At 36.0% G+C, this 22,027-nt stretch overlaps 1 protein-coding gene across 1 annotated transcript in view; it reads right to left on the bottom strand.

Annotated features, from left to right (window-relative positions):
• Positions 1 to 1,663: 1,663 nt before the first annotated feature.
• Positions 1,664 to 22,027, bottom strand: part of LOC110376737 (potassium voltage-gated channel protein Shaw) — a 204,222-nt gene continuing 183,858 nt past the window's right edge. The window contains exons 8-10 of the mRNA XM_049846126.2: positions 3,939 to 4,089; positions 3,516 to 3,623; positions 1,664 to 3,179 (exon numbers count right to left, since the gene is read on the bottom strand). Coding sequence (XP_049702083.1) covers positions 2,710 to 3,179; positions 3,516 to 3,623; positions 3,939 to 4,089 — 729 coding nt within the window. The 3' untranslated portion in view covers positions 1,664 to 2,709. The remainder of the gene's footprint in view (positions 3,180 to 3,515; positions 3,624 to 3,938; positions 4,090 to 22,027) is intronic.

Consider the following 22,027-nt stretch of genomic DNA (forward strand, 5'->3'; position numbering starts at 1 on the left):
AACGTATTATATTTTGATTAGGTAATACAGAAAAGGCTTTCTTGAACCCTCATATTATTTCGACGACTTCTTATCAGTAGGTAAAAAACCCCCATCGCAAGAAGCTAACATTTAAAAAGTCAAAAATTAATATGAGAAGAGTAGCTATACTTTTACGTAGAGGTACCGCAAAGTTAGTAACTACTATTTACAATAGACGGCTCCATAGCGACGTCATAAATGACAAGTTACAGAGAGAAGTGGAAAGAGAAAACATGTTGCGCCACCCCAAATAAAATTGGAAACAGAGAAGGAAGAAGAATAAAATAGATGGCACCAAGTGTCGCTTTAATGCAGTAACGAAACTAAAGTACCACACGATGTTCAGTGATAAAGTTCCTGTAATTTGCAATAGATGGCGCTGTATACAAGATTTGATACAAAAACCAGTCAAATGTTCAGTAACTTGGTATTTGAATTGGCTCTAGATGGCGCTGACTCCATTTTTTTTTCAAGCTTTCGGTATGTTTTTTCTAGTAAATAATAACAGAGACACGCAGATAGATATTTACCTAATAGCAATAGGCAACATTAAAAATGATACAAAAAATACTTCCAATTTTCGTTTTATTTAAACAATAAAATATGGGTCACAGAAAACAAAATTTTACTCGATCAGTTTTAAATTGGATAAATTGTTAGAATTTTTGAATCTTGTCTGGCGCAAGTGGATAAGAAATGTGTTTTTATGACTAGAAAATATTCATGCTATAGTATAATTTGACAAAACAAAATAAATTCAGCTCTTATAAGTAAAATACGCATCTAAATCAATAAAATATTTTCATTGACAGTGTCATTACCAAAATTATCAAAATATTCAATTGACTACCAGTATACTTCTATAGATATACCGAGCAATCTGTTCAGGTCAATGGCATATCACGAATTAATTTGAATTTACGAATAAAAATATGTTTTTTTTTTTTATATATGTATATGTATAACTTTAGGTGACTGTATTTCACACATTTGAAAGTCTGACCTAAATATCTGGCGAACTTGTTTAAATATGACAACTGCAAAGATAGCTCAATAAGTCGATAGTAATTGTAAAACATTTTGAAATATTCAATTTATATTCATAAATATCACAATTTTATATATTAACATTGATTTTATTTTTTATAATTCTAAAATTATGTAAAAAATAATGCCAAATTAAAACTGATCTTCAATAAAAATAATTGAAAAAACGATAACATTAGAAAAATAGTCTAGTTCTAAACAATATTTTGGTATACTAACAATGTTAAGGGAATTTTATACAAATCGTTTTTTACTGTGAGCTGAATTTTGATTTTACTTCTACTATGCACCTTAGAATAACTATGCAAAACAAGTGCAAGTAATTTCTCGTTTCATGCAGTAGCCTCAGCAGTCTACTTCATAGACACTGCTTTTTGAAAAGGCGTTTGAAGCGTTTGAGAAGACAAAGAAAATCACCAAATTAGGCCTGCACATTAAAGCTTGTTAACAAAAATTGCTGCAAATAATAATTACAACTAAAAAAAATTGCCAAAACATTTCATTTTTTTTTATTCCACAATCTACAGATACTCTCAATAACCTGGTCTAATAAAAACGAAGGATCATAAAATGTCTACTTTATACATATACGGGTCAATAATAAAAACATCAAATTCAGCTCACAGTGAACTTCTTTCTTAATGACAAAGTAGTCAAGAATATACAATATCCTAATTTACACCCCCACTTCTTAGTATAACTTCAAACAGCCATCATTAATTATATACTAATTTATTATATACCTAGTTATCTACAACGTTCCCGTTTGGCACAGCTGAGATTCAAAACAAGCCATTTTGGCATTTCATTTTAAAAATTTTGGCTTTTGTAGCAAGGTAAAATGTTGGCAAATATGACAATCAGATTCAAATGTTGTAAGAAGATATTTACGTGGTAAATTATGTTTTACTGCAGGCAGTTTTAAATAATTACATAGTATATTTGGCACAGGAAAGTTGAACATTTCTGATATGAACAAAATTTATCGGACCATAATGAATTCATTGTATAAAATTCTTGTTTGAACAGTAATTTCTTGGTAACTGTAAAAGCTTTTAGCAAGTAAAATAACAATGGATGAAAAACAATTATTTCCTATAATACATATTTTACTTATTAGGTTACATATTTATTTGGCAAAAAAGGAAGAAATCTGTAGTCTATTTACAAATTGATCACTGTCATGTCTTCCATTTACAAAATATATATACAAAATATTTCACAGTTCGTACACGTAAACTACATCAACTAGAAATTTTTAGTTTTGGTCATTGGTTTGACTAAAAGATCGTTTTTAGCGAAACTATTGTATCAGCTTGTTTACATGCAAAATGGAAATAACATCAAAACAAAAGTCATTCTTCTGGGAAAGCTATTTCTATACATTTAATACACATTTTAGTGCAATCATATTTTTCTAACCTTTTCAAATTTTCTTCCACATAGCACCTTTACACTCCCATCATCCATAAGTAAAAATATTTCAAGTGACTTATCCTATATATACCATGATTTGACACAAATATATTGACTAGAAAATTCTAAGAAAAGAGATTTCTTTATATTACAGATTCATAAAATCTAATGGGAGACATTTTTATCTAACGGGGTTTCACAGCTAGAAACATTTACAATTAACATTTAATAAGAATTGTTATTGGGACTATCATCATTATCATTTGAATTCACAATACTGTTAGTGTCTATTAGATTAGAATTAATTTCATCTTTAATCACATTATCATTATCAACTACTTCGGATATATTATGATTGCTAGATTCACTGTAGCCATTAACTTGGTCTGTTTTATTTGAATCTTCGAAAGCATCACTGTCTTCTGCTTCCCTTTTTTCTACAATGACTTCAATTCTGGGTTTATATAGATCGTCTTTCTTTTCTATGTCTGGTGGTCTTACTGTTGACAGGGTGTTGGAGAGGAATGACGATTGGAGGTTATAACCTGGTAGCAACTTGGGTTGTAATGGCAGCATGAGGTCTAAGGAGCCAGTGGTTGCAGGTCTTGGTTGCAGGGGTGGGGCAGTCATTAGAGGTGGTTGCAGTGACGCTAGCGATATGGCACCCGACTGCGTGTTGATTACCGGACTCTCGACTGGAAATAGAGAATTACTTCATTACTACAATGATTAGGCTTTGATTATGCAGTTATTATAATCAAAGGAACTTGGGTTGCTCGATTGAGGATAGCATAACCTTGTAGTGCATTTTATGACAAGGCAGGTTTTGGTAGTCAAATCTATGGATCAGGCATGAACAATTCAACTAGGGCTAGGTGTTGGTTTAAATTTAATGATGAGGCATGCTTAGGTTCAAATGCTAATGAGGTTTTCTGGTCATATAACATCGTGGTTAGTTCGTAAGCGATAGTAAGCTTTGTGATGTTTCTTTAGCATCAGCTATGGTTGGAAAACAATGATGTGGGCTTTACCAATGGGTGCTCTTGCTTGAAGAGGCATGGTGGCAGTGGCTGGTGGCCGAAGAAGATTTGTCGTTGGACCCTGGAGTGCGAGGCTGATCATGTTCATTCCGTTGACACCTGGAATGTATATACATGCATGTTACTAAAGAGAAAGGGCGATATATTAAAACAAATAGTGACGTTTTAACACACACAATTTAAGAAATTTGTGTTTCTATTATATCTAAAATAATGAATTGCGAATGTCTCTCCAGTTATCTTATACGGTTTTACAGCACTAGGCACACATTTTTCAAGTCCTCATAAGATGTTATCATCCCAGTCAAAAAAAATACTTAACATAAAGTTGATACATAAACGATAAGTACCCGTAGGAGGACTCCTAGCGCCATCTGTTGTCAGCAAAATAAATTACAATAAAACTCAACGTACCAAACTTATTCCCTCCCGGAGGCAAGTCCTTCAGTACTACGGGATGTTTCACCGCATTGACACGGCGGTTGGAGGCGCTAGCGTCGCGTTTTCTTCTAGGCTGTTCCACTGGTAGCACGCGGCGCCGTTTCTTTGGTAGTTTCGACCGGGCCTGCAATAGATGGCGTTGGTAGTTAATAAAAATGTAAATTGGCACGTATTTATTTTTTATCTTATTTGAAATCTTGAGATATATAGAACAGTTTGCTAGAATCATGGTAATATTGAAATATCTTTAAATCGTTTCTGGGAATTATCTAAATTAAAATCCTGAATTAGTATTAATATCAACTTCCAGACTGAATGATTGTGAATTTCTGAATAGATACACGGCACGAAATGAATTTTATTACATTTAATGAAGCGTAAGAGTTTAATACAACATTCAAAAGATGGCGTAATAACAGTCTTTTAATGCTACCACATTTACTCACTAGATGTCATTACCATACACAAATGTCTGCTATACATCTTCCTAATCCTACCACGTCGTTAAATAAAATTGTGTCATGTTAAAAGGATTTTATTTATCATCTTTCATACACCAATGACTTCTAACTGTCGCATTATGGCGAAAGCCTTTTATGAAATTCCACTTTCTGCGAAAGTAGGCATCAATCATGTCACAATATTATGATGACAGACACAATAAGGATTTTGGGTTTCATAGTGAACGTTTGAAAGCATACAGTTCCTGAATTAGGATAGTAAGAGGTTTATTTAAAAGTAGTAGTTCTGGATAAATAGCATTTCATAGCTTTTCTTGATAAATAGGTCATCTAACACTGAAATATTTTTCCGGCCCTATAGTAACTGACATTATCACGTTCAAACATTTTTTTCCGCTTTATACTACTGTTGGTATAAAGCAGAAAGCCATTGTATATTGCGGCAATAAATACCGCATCATTCAATGGAATTCAATATTGCCGCATCATTCAATGGAAACATTGACTCTTAATTTTACTTGAATTGTGATCAAAGTATTTTCTACGAATATACAGACTCACTCACACCATGGATTTTATTCAATGTGAAAAAACTTCTAGTCACGGTCCATCCTCGGAGAGGGTGAACATTTATGAATAACATTTATTCAAAATCTCAGCCATAGTTGGGAAAAGTCTAGGCAGATTCTTTTGGTGAAGATCAACCAGTTGTTTTGTTTAAACAATACATAGGTGCCAACAATCAATTGTTTTATAGGTTCCAAATACAGTCTAGCCCAATTAAAACAAAGCCACTACAGACGAACAAACACGTTGACAACATGTAGACAGATCTATTCGTAATGCAATTAACATAGCCGTTAACTGCCAGTCACACGCTGTGTAAACAAACTGACAATTATATATGTATGTTTGTGTGTCTGTATGTATGTATGTATGTATGGAGGCCTAATTGGCCGTGTTGTTCAAGTGCGACATTTAAATGTGTATCGACTAATTATCTATTTGTAGTGCATGTTTATTGGTTTTATATTGACTGTAGGTAGGTACAGTGAAAATTGTTTGTATCATAGAGGCATTTTTAGATTTATGTAAGTTGGAGAGTTGTTGCGCCAATAAATATTTATATACCCTCTGGTTTAAGTAGATACGTTGTAGATAAATAAATAAGGGTGCGTTTCATTTAACCATGACGATACCAAAACATAAGCAGAAGTATATTTGCCACCCATTAGTTAAATCAGCGATATAACAATTGAAAATGTTCTTACATAGGTACACATAATGTGCCATCATTTTTTACCATATATAAGCAAGTAAATAATATGAAATCACTTATAACAGCTATTAAGTACATATCAACGAACATTAATATTTATCTGTTTATGTATGATTGACCTTGTTTATGTATACAAAACCAGACAAACAAAATCCAATTATATTACATACCTAGTTTGTTTATTCAGTGTAATAGTGTGAAATTATTCATATGTTTACACAGACTCTTAGAATAATATAGTATCTCCAACTAGGTATTTAAATAAATATTTAAGAAGGCACTTATCTAGAACACTATTAAAAGTACAAAGAAAATTAGTTACTAGTCTTAAGGAAACCTGAATTATTTCAATAAAATTAAGTCTAAATCACCAATCCGTTTCGAGCAAGAGTGGTGATTAACACTCATACCTTCTCTTTACGAAAAGATACCTGCGCCCTGCAAAAAGGCTGAGGATATAATAGTAACTGTACCATGAGTTTAATGGAATTGTAATTGTCAATACTCGATACCAACTACGCATTTGCGAATGCAGTTTCATACATTTTCTTTGCATGGCGAATGTTACAACGCCTCTAGCGGTTAAATTTGCCATACACATAAAATACTCACGATAGAGGTAAGTAAGTATAGTACTTAACCCTTTGCATCCACTTCTCATTTATAAGGTTTCAACTTTAACGTGTAAACTAACACTTAACTATATGTTAAAGTCAGTTTAGAAGTTAACCGTTTGAGGTTCTTCGCACTAGGTTACAGAACTTCTAGACTGGTCCAACTCCGGCTTTGATAACAAACTGAAACTTGATAACTATCCAGTAGTTATGTAATGAAGAAAGTGATAGCGGAGTGTAAAACACTAGATTTTAGCCCGCATATTCTCCCGCATCTCGACAGACACTATTTCCATTTCCAGTACCTACTACTTAATGCTGTGTCAATTTTCATCTCAATCGGTTCCGCTGTTCAGATTCCTGCTATTATTTATCAATTTTTTTACGCATCGGCGCATGTTCACAGCTTTGCATGTTTGCAAACAAAAGTTGCAATTTTGCGGAGATTTTATGTATGTTTACACACCAATTTTTAAGTGCTTGCTAGAGCGAGATAACCAGAAGAAACATTTTTGTGCATCACAGTGCCGCATACAGGTAGAATCTCGCTTTTACAATAGTTTATCTACGCAAGTAGCTAACAGACGAACTAACAAGAATATTTCCAAAAGCTAACAATATTCCCAAAGCAACCACAACTCACTTTAAAATAACTCTAGCAGTAAATAAAATAACTTATTTACCATCCTTCCCTTCAGAACACCCATAAATAACCTTGGCCTTTCATATAACGAGATGAATCAATTACCAAGCCTTGCTCAGGCGCACTCGATTAGTTTATAATTGAGCGTATTCCTTGAACATGCGACTCCATGCGAGCTAATAAGAAGCGACCGGCTTCACTCAAGGTTGCGGAATTGCATTTCATGAGGAAGATTGAAATGTGTAGATGCGGTTTATTTTTCATGTATTTATTTAAATGTTGCTGGGATATACTTCACTTTTGACTTGCTTTTTAGTGAAAACAGATGGAAGTTTTTGGATTAAATTACACCTTCTCATGATTAATCTATTTTTGATCTCACGAACTATGGATTCATATGAAAAAATCTATTAGTCCCATTTATCGAGAAAGGCCTACATTTCATCCAGGTGCGCGGAGTAGGTCTCCCGAGACGCGGTTAAACCCGCTGGCTGAAGCAATGTACCTTACAAAAAAAGAAAACTAGAGTCCGTATGACTATTCCAATCAAAATCGGCCTTTTGATCACACAACAAAAAAAAGCAAATTCAATCCCTAACTTTCCTGTACTTGAGACTATGTCAAAGTGAAATCAATCGTGACTGTCATAAACATAACAAGGGTTATATTATGACATCAAATTAATCTTCCGTATACAGGGTTATCGAAACTTAGCTTATCTCTTACAACGGGTTAACAAAATAAGCCAAATTGTTCTCCAACTTTCCTCAAAGTAATTTCAGTTTCTAACTACAGAATATGATTGATGAATCCATCCCAAGTAATTGACTTAATTGGATAAATAATGAAGATTTTTTTTTCTAGAAGAATATCAGAAACGATTTTCTTCTAAGAAAATTTTTGATGAAATTTTTGTGGAAGTGACTTTATTATTTTCTTTATCAAAATTCCTTGAGTCCTAAGTTTATTTTAAGTTAATTAAGTTTCTCTTCTTTTTCTCTTCTCTATTACTGAATCGCTGAATAATAGAGTTACTTTGATTAAGCCCGTAGTCTCAATTAACGCTTTTTCTTTGTTCCTAAAACAGTAATTTTATTTTTTACTTTTTAAGAATATTTGAGAGTATTATGTAGGTAATTAAATAATTGATCACTATCCAAATGGAGATTAAAAAAGATTATTACAAAGTTCTTTATTAAAACAGTGAAATGGGAAATCTGATTACAGTCGATTACGTTCGTATCACTGGGAAGTGAAATATTTTTCGGACATAAATCATTTGTGTTGTAATCGTAAATCTAAATTATTAGATGATACTGTTTTCTTTCACTTTATTTGATAATGACTTTAGGTTTGTAATGTTTTATCTTTATAGCGCTATCGCACTAGCGGATTTTCCGATCGGCTTTTCTGTGCAACAAAGCTTGGATCATAAGGGTGTCGTGTTATTACGAAAAATAAACAGTTGACAACTACCAGTACAAACAAACGATGAACCCTGAAAAGTGCTGAAACAGAGCGACAGAATTTTTGTCTCATAGAATGAGTCGAGTATAAAAAGTGCGTTTATAAGCGACAAAATCTGCTAGCGCGAGAGCCCTAATAAGCTTCCGAAGCGTAGACTTATCTAAGGTAGGTATGATATGTATATGTATATCTTCATATTAATTACTTTACATACCTTGTATTACATAGAATATTATTAATGCTACTAGCAGCTAGTTCAGACGTCTTAGTCTGTATAAGCTATAGTTCCAGCAAGTAATTCTCAGCAACTGAAGTTTCAGTTAGTAACAGGTATAAACATATTACACTGGAAGCGGCTTCTGCTGAACTAAGACGCTCTTATGTTTAGTTCTAATATACCTACCTACCTAGTTATTTTAATATTTTCATGGAACCTTAAGGTTACTAAAATTATATAACATACATAAATTACGTTTCTCAATACTTTGAAACTGACTCGCGTTCTTAGTTTACAGATACCAATCAAAATTACTCTGTGTTAAGTTTTGTATCCCTAAATTGGGCCTCATATTTTGCGCCTCAAAGAGCGTGATATACATAAAGAGCTACATCAATTTCTTGTTAAAGATACTTATTATGCCATGAAAGACAGCTTACACTTAAATCTTTTTAATGTTTACTTTGATTGCAGACAAAAATATTAACATTTCGACGTTACATAGAAAATCTCAATGGCATGGATCTCATTTTGATCCTCAATCATGTTATGAGGAAGGTTCTGAGCATGAATGTGGATGGATACATACAGAGGAAGATGACGACCATAGAAAAAGATGGATAGAAGATGGATGGATTGTGATAGTAAGGTATGGAAGAAGAAGACATGCTGAGCCTAACCAAATAATAAAATAGGTATAAAAACAAAGTAATGATTACATTAAAATGCCAAAACTTCTGTCTCTCCATTTTCTGCCTTCACAAATTCACAAAAAGCGAAATTTAATACATCCAATCAGTAAGCTTAACATGTTTTTTGAAGATATTCTTTATCCAGTGTATTAAAAGTAAGATTGCTACCAAAATCCCTTGGAGATTGAGCCGTGTTTTTGCTTTGGATACTTCAAAAAGTTAATAGAATCAAGACTTACAGAATAAATTAGGGAATTAGTAGTTGCTTGCGTAATAATGATGTTGGATTGGTCACGTACTCAGTTAATCTTAGAATAGAATAGAATAGAATTTATTTCCTTTTTAAATCCATATACTGTAGATTAAACTGTCGGCCGATAGTTCTGAAGGTTGGTAGACAGATTATTTCGAAGGTAATTGTGAAGCCAATCAAAATTTTAGTCGGAATGATCCCGCTCCTACATCTGATTGTTGTAATGTGCACTTCTTCGTCTCCCGATTTATGTTCGTCATTCGTCGGCCGACTTAAAGTTTGCAGTGCGTCTTTTAATCTTTATGTACTTATAACAGATCTTTAACTTTTTCTGCTGTCCCCAATTGCAACATTGATCGCTAGCTAAGCTAGTCTTTGTTATAAGTGTGTTTGAAGAGATGTCAGCAACCCCAGCGGTGCCCAGCAGGGCCAAGGCCTGCCAGGGCTGCGGAATTGTTCGAGAGAGTTGCCGCGGCCCTGGTACATAAAAGGCCTACGACGGTTTCAAGGTCATCAAGCGAATTTGAGAAAACTCTGACCCGGTTCAATAGTTCCAGAATCTAGAATTACTTTTAGCTTTAAAATTTTAGCGCAAATTTTTTCATATTATTAAAATCTGTTCATATATTGTGCTAAATACATTGCCGTGCCAAAATAACCAGCCCCTTTTCAAACATGAAATTCAAAAGCGCTAGATGGAAACGAGTATTACATTACACGCAGCACAAACTATGAAATTAGGTCATTTCGTATGCACTATTTGTACTGTAAGAGAAATGCTGGAAATCGCTGCTAATTAGTTACTCTTTGTTATAAAATTCACGTTCATTATGATTGCGGTGCTTTGTTGTATGTATGTGCTGAGAATATCTAGGTTTATGTACCTATACCTTTGTGTGTGTCTGTACTTTATGAAAATAGTATTCATAATGGTTATACAAAAATGGGAGGTCTGAGAGTCCAAATCAATGAATGGAAAAATATTTAGCAGCTTTTCCGTAGCTGTTTTTTTTCTACATATTTTTAGTTGTTACCTGAACGACATATCCTAATGGCAGGTATAGGTAAATTTTCGGCTTCGAGAAAATGAGTGGGTACTCAATTCGTCGTATATTTTGAAAATGAATACATCAGGAACCGCGAAAAAGACCAACTCTTAACGTGCAATTAAATACATATATTTCACTCTGAAAATAAACCAGTAGCAATCTTTAAATGAATGTTCAGAGCTCTTCAAGACGCGAGTAAAGCCGCAACGCGCAGCAAGTTCCAAACAAATATACGGAAAGTGCATTTATGTCATATTGAAAAGTTTAATGGAACATTTTTCAAAGCATACCGTCCGTTCCTGACTTGTGAATATTAAAAACTTGGCCCGTGAGTGCCTGCGGAAATTGTGCGTCTTTATCAGTTTTCTTGGCAAGATTTATATGTTGAATTTGCTTTATGGCCATTTTTATTATTGGGTTAACTTGCCCGTTTATTTTGCAGTGGAGTGTATGAATAAGATAAAGTAAAAAAATTGCTAATTTAATTTAAAATGTTCACACACAACACATCAAACACTGCATTAAAGAGCTACTTTTTCATCAAAGCATAATAATACTTTATCTCAGCCGAGCAATATGTTCATATTGCAATGATTGCATTTGAAACCAAAAAAAAAAGCTTTTCGAGGGCAACGATCAGAGGGCACGCATGCCCTAAGTACGTGCATTGCATATGTATTATAAGTAATCTGATATATATTTTTTTGGCATTCAACACGTGAAAAACAAAAACGAATTCATAGAAAATTCTAGAACATTTCTATTAGGTGACAAATTGAATAGTTCTCTCAGCTTCAACAGGTAATCCCACGAGATGAGATGAACAAACAACTTCTGATATAATACTGCCTTCGGGATAAACGTATTTCAAGTTTGTTTGTAAGTTTGACAAACTGTCTTTAGTTTGATCTGTATGAGGCTTGCTATTATACAAATATGTAAATATTATATACTAGCGTTTACCCGCGACCTTGTCTGCATCCTGAGAAAATTACTTTCAATACCCAGAAAACAAGAACTCAAGGTACCGTCTAACACTATGAAAAATTTCACGTGAATCGGTGTGGCCGATTTCGCGTGAAGACAACAGGAATTTGCTTGTAGAAAAAAAAACTTTTTTAAGATGACGTCTAATTCTGCGCTTTCATCAAAATCGGTTCAGCCGTTCTTGCGTCAAGGCGTAACATACACACGTTTTCATATACCTCTATAACGTTTATTATAATCCTTAAAGGTTTTAGACAGTAAGCTTTCGACCTTCGCAAGGACTAAAAAATTGTCGTTCTACATATTTTGTAATAAATATGACCGTTACCGCACAGAATTTTCTCCGCCATTTGTACCTACCTGTGATAAATTGGGCAGTTATGTTACACGTAGCCAAGGAAATAGGAGGCATTAAACATGTAGGTAGATGCTAGATACTTTAACATTTTGTTTACAGAGCATTTTTCGCGCAAACCATTACATGTTTCAAAAAGACTACTGAGATGGTATGTGTAACATGATTCTTAAAGAGATTTTTTAAAACTGCACCAATCTGAAGCGTTACCTTCTTATTTCATAACTTATTTAATGATTTATAAAGAAATAGATAAAGAAAAGAAAACAATATGGCTTATGGGTTTGAAGAAAAAAACATAAATACTAGGCCCTTGAGAATCTTGCGACCTACTTCGCGCACCCAGATAAAAAGAAAAAATCATGCGAACCAATTGCTGTGACATTTTACAAAAGCATTAAGCCGTCTATTTGATAACCGCAAGTGTAGGCCCGCCATTAGACGTAAGTGCCATGTAACCGCACCAGCGGTTTTCCAAGATGGACGCACATACATACATACGTATGTATACAGATACGTGTATGTCTTTTGATGTCGGTATTGAAGCTTCAAATATGTAGGATTGTAAGTACTAAGATACTTAAAATAGGCTCAAAATCATTGGCAGTTTCTTCAGTTGTTAAAATGCCCGTAGATTTCGTATCAGAATAAAATACATGATCTGAATTAATTATTCTTTACGTCTCCCCATTCTAATAAAATTACTATCAAAATCAAACTTTAAAGTTCTTGAACAATGCATTTTAGTCGAAGTTTTTTGGGTCCATAAGTCAATGTAAAGATAAATGGTAGTAATTACAAACATTACAAAGATCAAGTATTTAGCCGGTATCAAAACGACTGAAAACAATGATTGTAATCCAAAAATTGCCAACTGGTCGACTCACTACAATGTTATATTATCCTAACACACAAAACAATATGTCCACATTAATAACACCACCAGCCATCCAAAAAATAAACAAAAGAAGCCCAAAACTTTTGTTTCGCCAAATCTTATCAGCCAAACAGAAGAATCACAAATACCGAACAATAAGAGTAAATGTTTAATGACATACAAGAGAGGGCTGGAAGCTGATTGATTAGCCTGATGGCTTCGGGAGCGAGGGTCAATCACTTAGTATAAGTTCCACTGATGTATATTAGATGTGATTAGACTTTGGACAGCTTGGGAGACTCTGGAAGGGCATTTGAGTGCAAGTGGTGGTATTAGAAAAAAGTTTAATATACATTTTATTATTGTCTAATCCATCTATATGTCTCTTACATATACTCTTACAAATTACACGTTACAAATGTATATCACACACGTTACAAATAATATCCCTTTTTTCTATGAGTATTTACATCAATGCTAATATAATAAAAAATATTTTATTTTATTTTTATTTGTCTGTGTTGTAAATGCTCCAAAACCACTGAACCGATTTAAAAAAATCTTTGAGTGTAGAAAAGCTATACTCTTCCCGAGTAACATAGGCTTAATTTTTACGAATTTAAAGACGGGAAAATAGAATACATGTACCTAAAAAATTGGTATTGATTTACAAGCTTTTATTTCCTTAATAACACTGAAGATGGCCAAGTACAATAAAATTCCAATAAAATAAAACTTGCAAAGGTTGAATTATTCTTATATTCTTTTTTTGGTTTTATTCAAAAAGTTATATTAAACAGATGGTTAGGTTAAGTACACGTCTACCTACGCTACTTTAAGTTCGATAAAAACATTTATTGAAGCTAAACTAAAGAACTTTTTCAATTGTAATTCTGAAAGTTGTCAAAAATACTTTGTTTTTATTGAATTTTTGGACATGCTATGAATATTTAATTTGATAGGTTCGCTGATATAGTATAACGTGTTTAAAGTTAAAAATAATTTAGGAAAAACTTAGCAAAGAGTTATCATTCGGTTTCGCTCTGTCATGCTCCATTAAATTCACAGATTCACTGTGGTTATTCACTACGAAAAAATGGGGGACCATATTATTACTTCATTTTATATGGTTTACATAAGTATGACAGTCGATTGTGATAATATTTGATGAAACTATCCATTTTTACTACATTAGAAAAAACAAAAAAAAAACCGTAACTTTCCCCCATAAACATGGTATTTTCCCCAAAGAATATAGGGTATATTATTACCATACACATATCTTATTACCGGGTATGATTAAGGGACCCCGACTTTGCCTGCAGTCGACACGGATACCCGTATATTTAGCTAAAGTCCCCTAATTTAAATAATGGGGGACTCGTCTACATTAACTTGTAACCTCATTAAATCCATACGTCTTTGATGTTAATGGCATTAGCGATTTCATTTGTTTTTTCTTTTCATTTATTAACTACTAAAGTAAAAATTCAAAAATCATGATTATACAATAAAGTTATCGCATACTAGAAAGACGTTAGTTTAAATTAAACGTATATTGTATTTATAAGCGACACTCCTTTCAATGTGTTTCTAAATATCACTTTTTATATTGTTGGAAATGAACCTACATAATTTTATCCTTTTCAAATCTATTTCCATTACTTCAAATCACCCTTATTAAAATTGCACTAATATCACAAAATATATGTTTGGATGTGTGGATGTCTTACTCCTTCACGCAAAAGCTGCAAAACAGATTTTCCAGAAACTTACAGTAATCTAGATGACACGTCTGTTAAACGAAGGCTACTTTTAATCCTAATGCGGCAAGCAGTTTTCTCTGGACGCGACTAAACCACTGAGAACAACCAGTTTTCATTATTTCGTTCTGGTAAATATAAAAATACTGAACTTAATTTTCAAATTCATAATACCTCTAATTTCATTCCCAAAAAATCACACCGTTTTCAATGGGATCTAAGTCCTTCTATAACCGCCTATCCCAACTAAATCAAAGCGCAAATGCCTCGTTAAGTCTTCAATCAGCTTCGACAAAGACTGTGTATAAATATAGCCAGCACTAGATGAGCATCACTCGCCAACTCCGATCTGATCAAGTCCTGGGTTAATCACCAGAGATGGAACCACTACTACGATTGTCAAAAAAGAAGTATATTTGTCTAGTGAGATACCGTTATAAGTCAGTAGCCAGAAAGTCTCAACACAAGTGTTACCAAGGGGCATCGGAAAATGGGTGGAGAAGGTGACGTAGGCAGACGCTCTATGTAAAACACTGGTATTCAGCTGCATCTGATAAGAAGTCAACCTCTTTCATCCTTCTTTATGTAATAATCGTTTTCCATAAAACGACAGATCGCCTGAAAGTGGCCGAGACCACCCTTAAAACAGAAGGCGTTGACGGCCATTAGAAAAATATAAGAAATAAGAATGAGTAATTTTACATAAAAATCTAAGTTCAAATTGAGTAACAGGCATTTCCAGAAAATAATCCTAGCAGATCTCTCTCACAAAACTCTCACACAAAAGTCACTTACATCCCATCTTTTCACCCATAGTAGTATCCCCAAGCAGTCTATTAGGAGATCGTAAATTAGACTGTGGCTGGCAATCTGTGCCGCTTTTGATTAAATTCACCTGCCGCGACGGTGATTTGTAGGCACAATATCACCACAGTCTAACATATTGAGTTGCCGAGTGAATGAAGGCGACAATTGCTTCACATTGTATAGAATTTGTCAAGTTCATTTGGATTTTTCCTTTGCAGAATGTAAGCCAATTGGTATTAAGGCCTTTTGTGTTATTGCCGCAAGCTTTTTCATCTATTAGTTGTGATTGTAATGGATTGGCGATGCGTGATGCTAAAGTTATTGTATTTCTTTGCAAGCACTTCAGCAAATTGCAATCTCGTATCGATGATGTCGCTAGCAATCTCTGTTCAGACCAGTTTAAGAGGTCCTGTCTTAAGGATACCAAAACAAAATAGCAGTACGTATTATTATAATTCTTTTCATACAATTAAAGTGACAAACACACCCAAAGAGTGACCAATCCTAAAAACCTTTATATATACCTTCCTAAAAGTCATCTCCCATAAAAACTGCACCATCACTAACTCCACTTAAAGCTACTCCGACAAAAGCTGCAGCCTCACCTCAAATGAATGTGCTCATCAGTAACTCGGACAGCATGCAGGAGAACTAAAGCGCTGACTTTGACGAACATGTATTCAGCCGGTAATACCGCTCGACTGAGATTTACTAGGCTTAGTAGAATTACTCCTGTGTTTGAACTTAGGCAAGATTTAATGAGAGGATTGTTTTGTTTGGTTATGTATTAACTAGCTGTTGCCCGCAACTTCGTCTGCGTGGGCAATATACAATAGTCAAAATACTACTTATCCCGTAGGTGCATTCTTTCACGTGACAGTATAATTAGGATTAGCACTTAGCAGTCGCATAGATTCATTGATCAAGGTTGTGTTGTGGATGTGACCATTTATCTATACAAAAGAAGTAAAGTTTGTGACGTTGTGAATATCTCTGGATCTAGTCAGCCAATTTGGAAAATTATTACGTATGGTGCGTAAGTAATTTTCACAGGAAACAGTTATAATCTATGTCTATATGCTTTGAGTCTGACAAAGCTGTCATTTGTACATTTTCTGCAGCTGCTGCGACTAATCAGAAGCCAGAAAGTCTGTCAGTTTCACGATGGATATCGTCTTGTGTAGTGACACTGGATTGAAGATAGGTAGATAGGTAGTCGCTCCAAGCAAAATATTGGTACTCAAACAGATTCGGTGACTGGAAGGCAACACCAACATAGTTGGGGAATAGCTGGATGGATGATAAAATGAGTCATCATCATCAGCAGGCGCATAGGGTAGGATAGTTTCATTACTGGGGAGAAACACTTGTATGACGGGGATTTTTTGTGCACTTACTCACTATGGTAAGGCTGACCCCACATTAGGCGTGCGCGATCCTCGGGCGTGTGAGTAGCGCGGGCGTCGCGAGCACGCTGCATGAACGTCGCGTTTTGCTGCCCTGCGGCATGTGTGAAGAGTGCAAGCGACGCGCTCGCGGCGAGCACGCGGCGCTCGAATTGCGTTCTTACCCCTTCGCCCGCTATCCCCGCCGCCCGCTAAACGCCTTAGCAGTTAAACGTCAAGGAGAGCGGCGCGTGCGCGCCGCGAGCGCGCTACAAATGCCGCAGGGAAGCAAAACGCGACGCTCACGCAACGCGCTCGCGACGCACGCGCGGCGCCCGCGCTACTCACACGCCCGAGGATCGCGCACGCCTAATGTGGTGGCCTAAGCCGGGACTCCACCGAAATGTTTGCATTAGTTCACGAATAGGCAAAATGTACGTATCTGTGCGAGTCCACTTCATGTGTTCGTACATACTTGAAACCTGCAGTTTTGCCAAGATTTTCAAAATGTACGTTCGCAATTTGTCATTTCTTGGTGGAGCCAGCAAATCAAAAGAAACATAAGTGTTGTATACTGTGCGTCACTACCGCACACCGGGAAAATTTCGCTCTTGCGGAGGACGTTTATATACCATATTTTGTGTCACACGTAAACAGGACGACAGTAAGTATCCACCGAAACACTTTCAAAGATCTGATGAACGAACAAATCAGACCTGACTTGGTCACCTGGGGCCCATCAGAGCTCTATGAAGCGATAATACGCTTTGGCTCCTACTGTTATTGTGGTTTCTGAAAATTTATTCACCTCATTCAACGATGAATGTAATTCTGATGGTACTATTAAGAACACTTGCTTAGCGCAGAAGCTGACGTTGGTAGGTCGACTCTTTTGACTTCTCGAATAGGATACCATTGGATTTTGTGCAATGCACACCTGCAATGCATGCTGGATTAGGATAGGATTTGCAACAGAAAACAATTCTGTCTTTGTGGTTGAATGACATCAAACGTAGTTTTATATAAAAGGTGTTTTTTTAGACTTGGCTCGGGTCTTACTGAGACTGTTCGTAATCGTGACCAGTGTATTTGCGATCAGAAGTTGAAAGCAAGCATGTCTCTGGTATGCGACGCGCAATTTGTACGTTTTCAGACGCATAAAGCATTTTACGTGTGTATGGTATTAAATCGAGAAAGCTCCCATTTCTTATCTGCACTTTGTATCTGGGCTTGTCCTTAAAGCTACAGAATCCTACATTACCTACCTACCTCACGCTTAGCAGCGCTTGCAAGAGACAGATCCTCCTTTCTTCTAGGATTAAGTTTACATATTTTGCATCAGAAAAAATAATTAAAGTCTACTTAATACTACTCACTCAAAGTAATTTGTATTAAGGCCACCACATTAGTGGAAGATAAGCTAAACTATGTTTATGAAAAAATCCTGATATGAACTCCATCTGTAACTTTAAATGATAATTAATTGTTATACTAAAGTCATAATTTTTGACATAATGTTCAAAAAATAATTTAGATGGCACCGTTTTAAATTTGGCTGAGAACTATTAATTTTCCTTTCATCAAGGTAATAATTATAATTGGATTTTGATGTGGCACGGCAAACTGACAAACACTATTGAAATGTCTATCGAAAAATTACACTACGTGTTAAAATATGGCGAATTACGGAAAATACACAACTCCATCTGTTGGAATAATAATCCTCTATAAAGAATGTATGGTAATTTATTGTCATTTACCACCTCGCTCCTTTGACAAATTTTATGTATTTTATTTAACACAGATTACCACAGATGGAGCTACTTTATCCTTGGCTAAACAAAATTTACATTTTTTTTTCTTCCGAAGTTACTTATGAAGGTGTGATTTTCTGTGTAAAGGTTAATAATAGGCCGATCAACTAATATAAGTACAACATTCAAATGTACAGTTTTGACAAACAGGTTGCGTGTCGTAATATTTTACATCTTCATCATCATCATCATCTCAGCCATAGGACGTCCACTGCTGAACATAGGCCTCCCCCTTTGATCTCCACAGATACCTGTTGGAAGCGACCTGCATCCAGCGTCTTCCGGCGACCTTTATAAGGTCGTCTGTCCACCTCGTTGGTGGACGTCCTACGCTGCGCTTGCTAGTCCGTGGTCTCCACTCCAGCACTTTTCGGCCCCATCTGCCATCTGCTCTGCGAGCAATATGGCCTGCCCATTGCCACTTCAACTTGCTAATCCGGTGGGCTATATCGGTCACTTTGGTTCGTCTACGGATCTCCTCGTTTCGGATTCGATCACGTAGAGAAACACCGAGCATAGCCCTCTCCATAGCTCGTTGAGCGACTTTGAGCTTTGAGATGAGGCCGATAGTGAGAGACCACGTTTCGGTGCCGTAAGTCATCACTGGTAACACACATTGGTTGAAGACTTTCGTCTTGAGACACTGAGGTATGTCGGACGAAAAGACATTGCGTAGTTTCCCGAACGCTGCCCAGCCGAGTTGGATTCGGCGGTTGACCTCTTTCTCGAAGTTGGACCTACCTAATTGGACTACTTGTCCTAGGTAGATATATGAGTCAACAACTTCGAGTACCGAGCTTCCAACAGAGACTGGTGGGCTGAACATGGACATTTGACATAATTTTCGTCTTGTCCATGTTCATTTTCAGGCCCACCGTTGTGAAACTCGGTCGAGGCCCTCGAGCATCATACTGAGTTCCTCCATCGACTTTGCCATGACTACGATGTCGTCGGCAAACCGAAGGTGAGTGATGTATTCGCCGTTGATGTTGATGCCAAGTCCTTGCCATTCCAGGAGCTTGAAGGCGTCTTCCATTGCGGCGGTAAACAGTTTCGGGGAGATAACGTCCCCCTGTCTTACGCCTCTTCTCAATGGAATCGGCTTCGTGCTATGCTCCTGTACTCGGACCGACATGGTGGCGTTATTATACAAACACTTCAACACCTCGATGTACCGATAGTCAATATGGCATCGCTGGAGTGACTCAAGTACCGCCCATGTTTCCACCGAATCGAAGGCTTTCTCATAGTCCACAAACGCTAAGCATAATGGCAAGTTATACTCCTCGGTCTTCTGTATAACTTGCCGCAGCGTATGGATGTGGTCTATGGTACTAAAGCCTCTTCGGAAACCGGCTTGTTCGGGAGGCTGGAAGTCATCAAGCCTGTGTTCGAGACGGTTCGTGATAACCCTTGAAAACAGCTTATAAACATGGCTTAGAAGTGTGATGGGTCTGTAGTTCTTCAACAGGCAGTTGTCACCTTTTTTGAAGAACAACACCACCCCACCCCTGCTCCATGCTTCAGGCGTTTTGCCCTCGGACAGGACGGAGTTAAAGAGCTTCTGGAGGACTTTAAGTACCGGTGTTCCACCCGCTCTCAGAAGCTCTGAAGTGATTCCGTCCTCACCCGGCGCCTTGTTGTTCTTAAGCTGCTTCAGGGCCATCCTAATCTCGTACAGACTGATGTCCGGGATATCTTCGGTATAATGTCGGGACAGCTTGGCTCTTGGATCTCCTGCCAAGCTGTTGACGGGCTTTGCGACCGAAGTGTATAACTGTCCATAGAACCTCTCAATCTCGCCTAAAACCTCTGCCTTGGTCGACGCTATGCTGCCATCCTCCCGTTTCAGCTTAGTCATCTGGCTTTGCCCAATAGACTTGTCCTTTGCGAACACTTTTGAGCCTTTTACATCTTGAATTCACAAAATTAATCAAATCTTTTGATAGAGTGAATCGATTTCGATGAAACAAAAACTAAGTAATACCCCAAGTTACGTAGAATTTTTGTATATAAGCATTGTCTGCAATGAATTCGTAGATTTTACGTGAATCCCGAACGAACAAACAGATAAACAGATAAACAGACAAACAGACAAACAGACAAACAGACAAAAATGACAAAAATGATGGAAATGGGTTCTGTTAGTTATCCTTTAACATGCTGGCTATTTTTTTTGTCAATTTCTTCAATGTACAAAAATTACTTTTCTACAGATTTATTATATGTATAGATTTAAGGGATGTAGGCGGTGTTTGTCTATGATTGAATTATCTGTTTATAGTGATACTAGCTATTACCAGCGTCTCGAGAGAACTACTCCTCGCAAACGGATAAAATGCACCCTGTGTTCTGGCTCAAGCTTTATATAATTTGTGAACTAAATTGCATTTAAATCGGCTTAACAGTTTTAGTAAGAGCGATAGACAGATTATATCTTTGCATTTATAATATTAAAGAATGGATTACCTCCTAGAATAAGGTTCTGGAAATCTTGCAAAATCTCAGATAGATATTTACTATTAAATATTGTCACTCAACTAAAAGCGGTATTACTCAGAATTTTGAAACAAGCTGATGTAAATGCAACAGAAGTTCCAAGAATTCATGAGCTAACGTGAATATACCTGCAACATGTTCTGAGCTATATTATAAGGTATGTTGATTGTCTGACGTTGCAGTGAAACTAGAAAATTACCTTCACAATTGATGGTAACTTCAAAATTGGGGTGTCCTAAGTAATACCTATGATTTGTAGGCCAAGATAAAAACTATGCTTTCTGAAATACAAATCTTTTTTTTATGTGCGTTGCCCTAAAAAATGCAGTTACATTTTCCGAGTTACGATGTATATCCCCATTCTATCCCGTCAAGGGTTAAGGAGGATAGAATCCCTTATTTTTCACCTATCACATTATTTTTGCGCTACTCTAGTGAAGGAAAACATACGGGCTAACAGTTTTTCTGACAAAAACCGTTGTTTTTGGTCTAAATAAGATAGTGATAACTTGTGTTCAGGTAGAAAAAAGAACATACAAATATACAATTTCAGAGACTTCTCGTTTTTGGGAAGTCGATAAAAATTACTCGCCAGTCACAGCTATAGTTCAATTTAAGTCTAGAATTAAACAATTCTACATGTTTATTTTTCTTATATCTTATTTCATCTAGTACACCAAAAATCCAGCTATTTTGATTCCCAATCACAAAACATCATCGAACTCCTGACGCTCATATATGCTCAACCCAGTCTTACATCAAACATTAATCCAGCATGCTCGCCAAAACACAAAACCATACATTTCACGTAACCACGTATGCTCCTAAGTGGAAAACAAGATAAGGGGTGAATTCTGCCGGTTCATTACATTACTCGCTAGCTTGACATGGAGCGACGTA

Source organism: Helicoverpa armigera, chromosome 18, assembly GCF_030705265.1.
Source record: "Helicoverpa armigera isolate CAAS_96S chromosome 18, ASM3070526v1, whole genome shotgun sequence".
NCBI lineage: Eukaryota > Metazoa > Arthropoda > Insecta > Lepidoptera > Noctuidae > Helicoverpa > Helicoverpa armigera.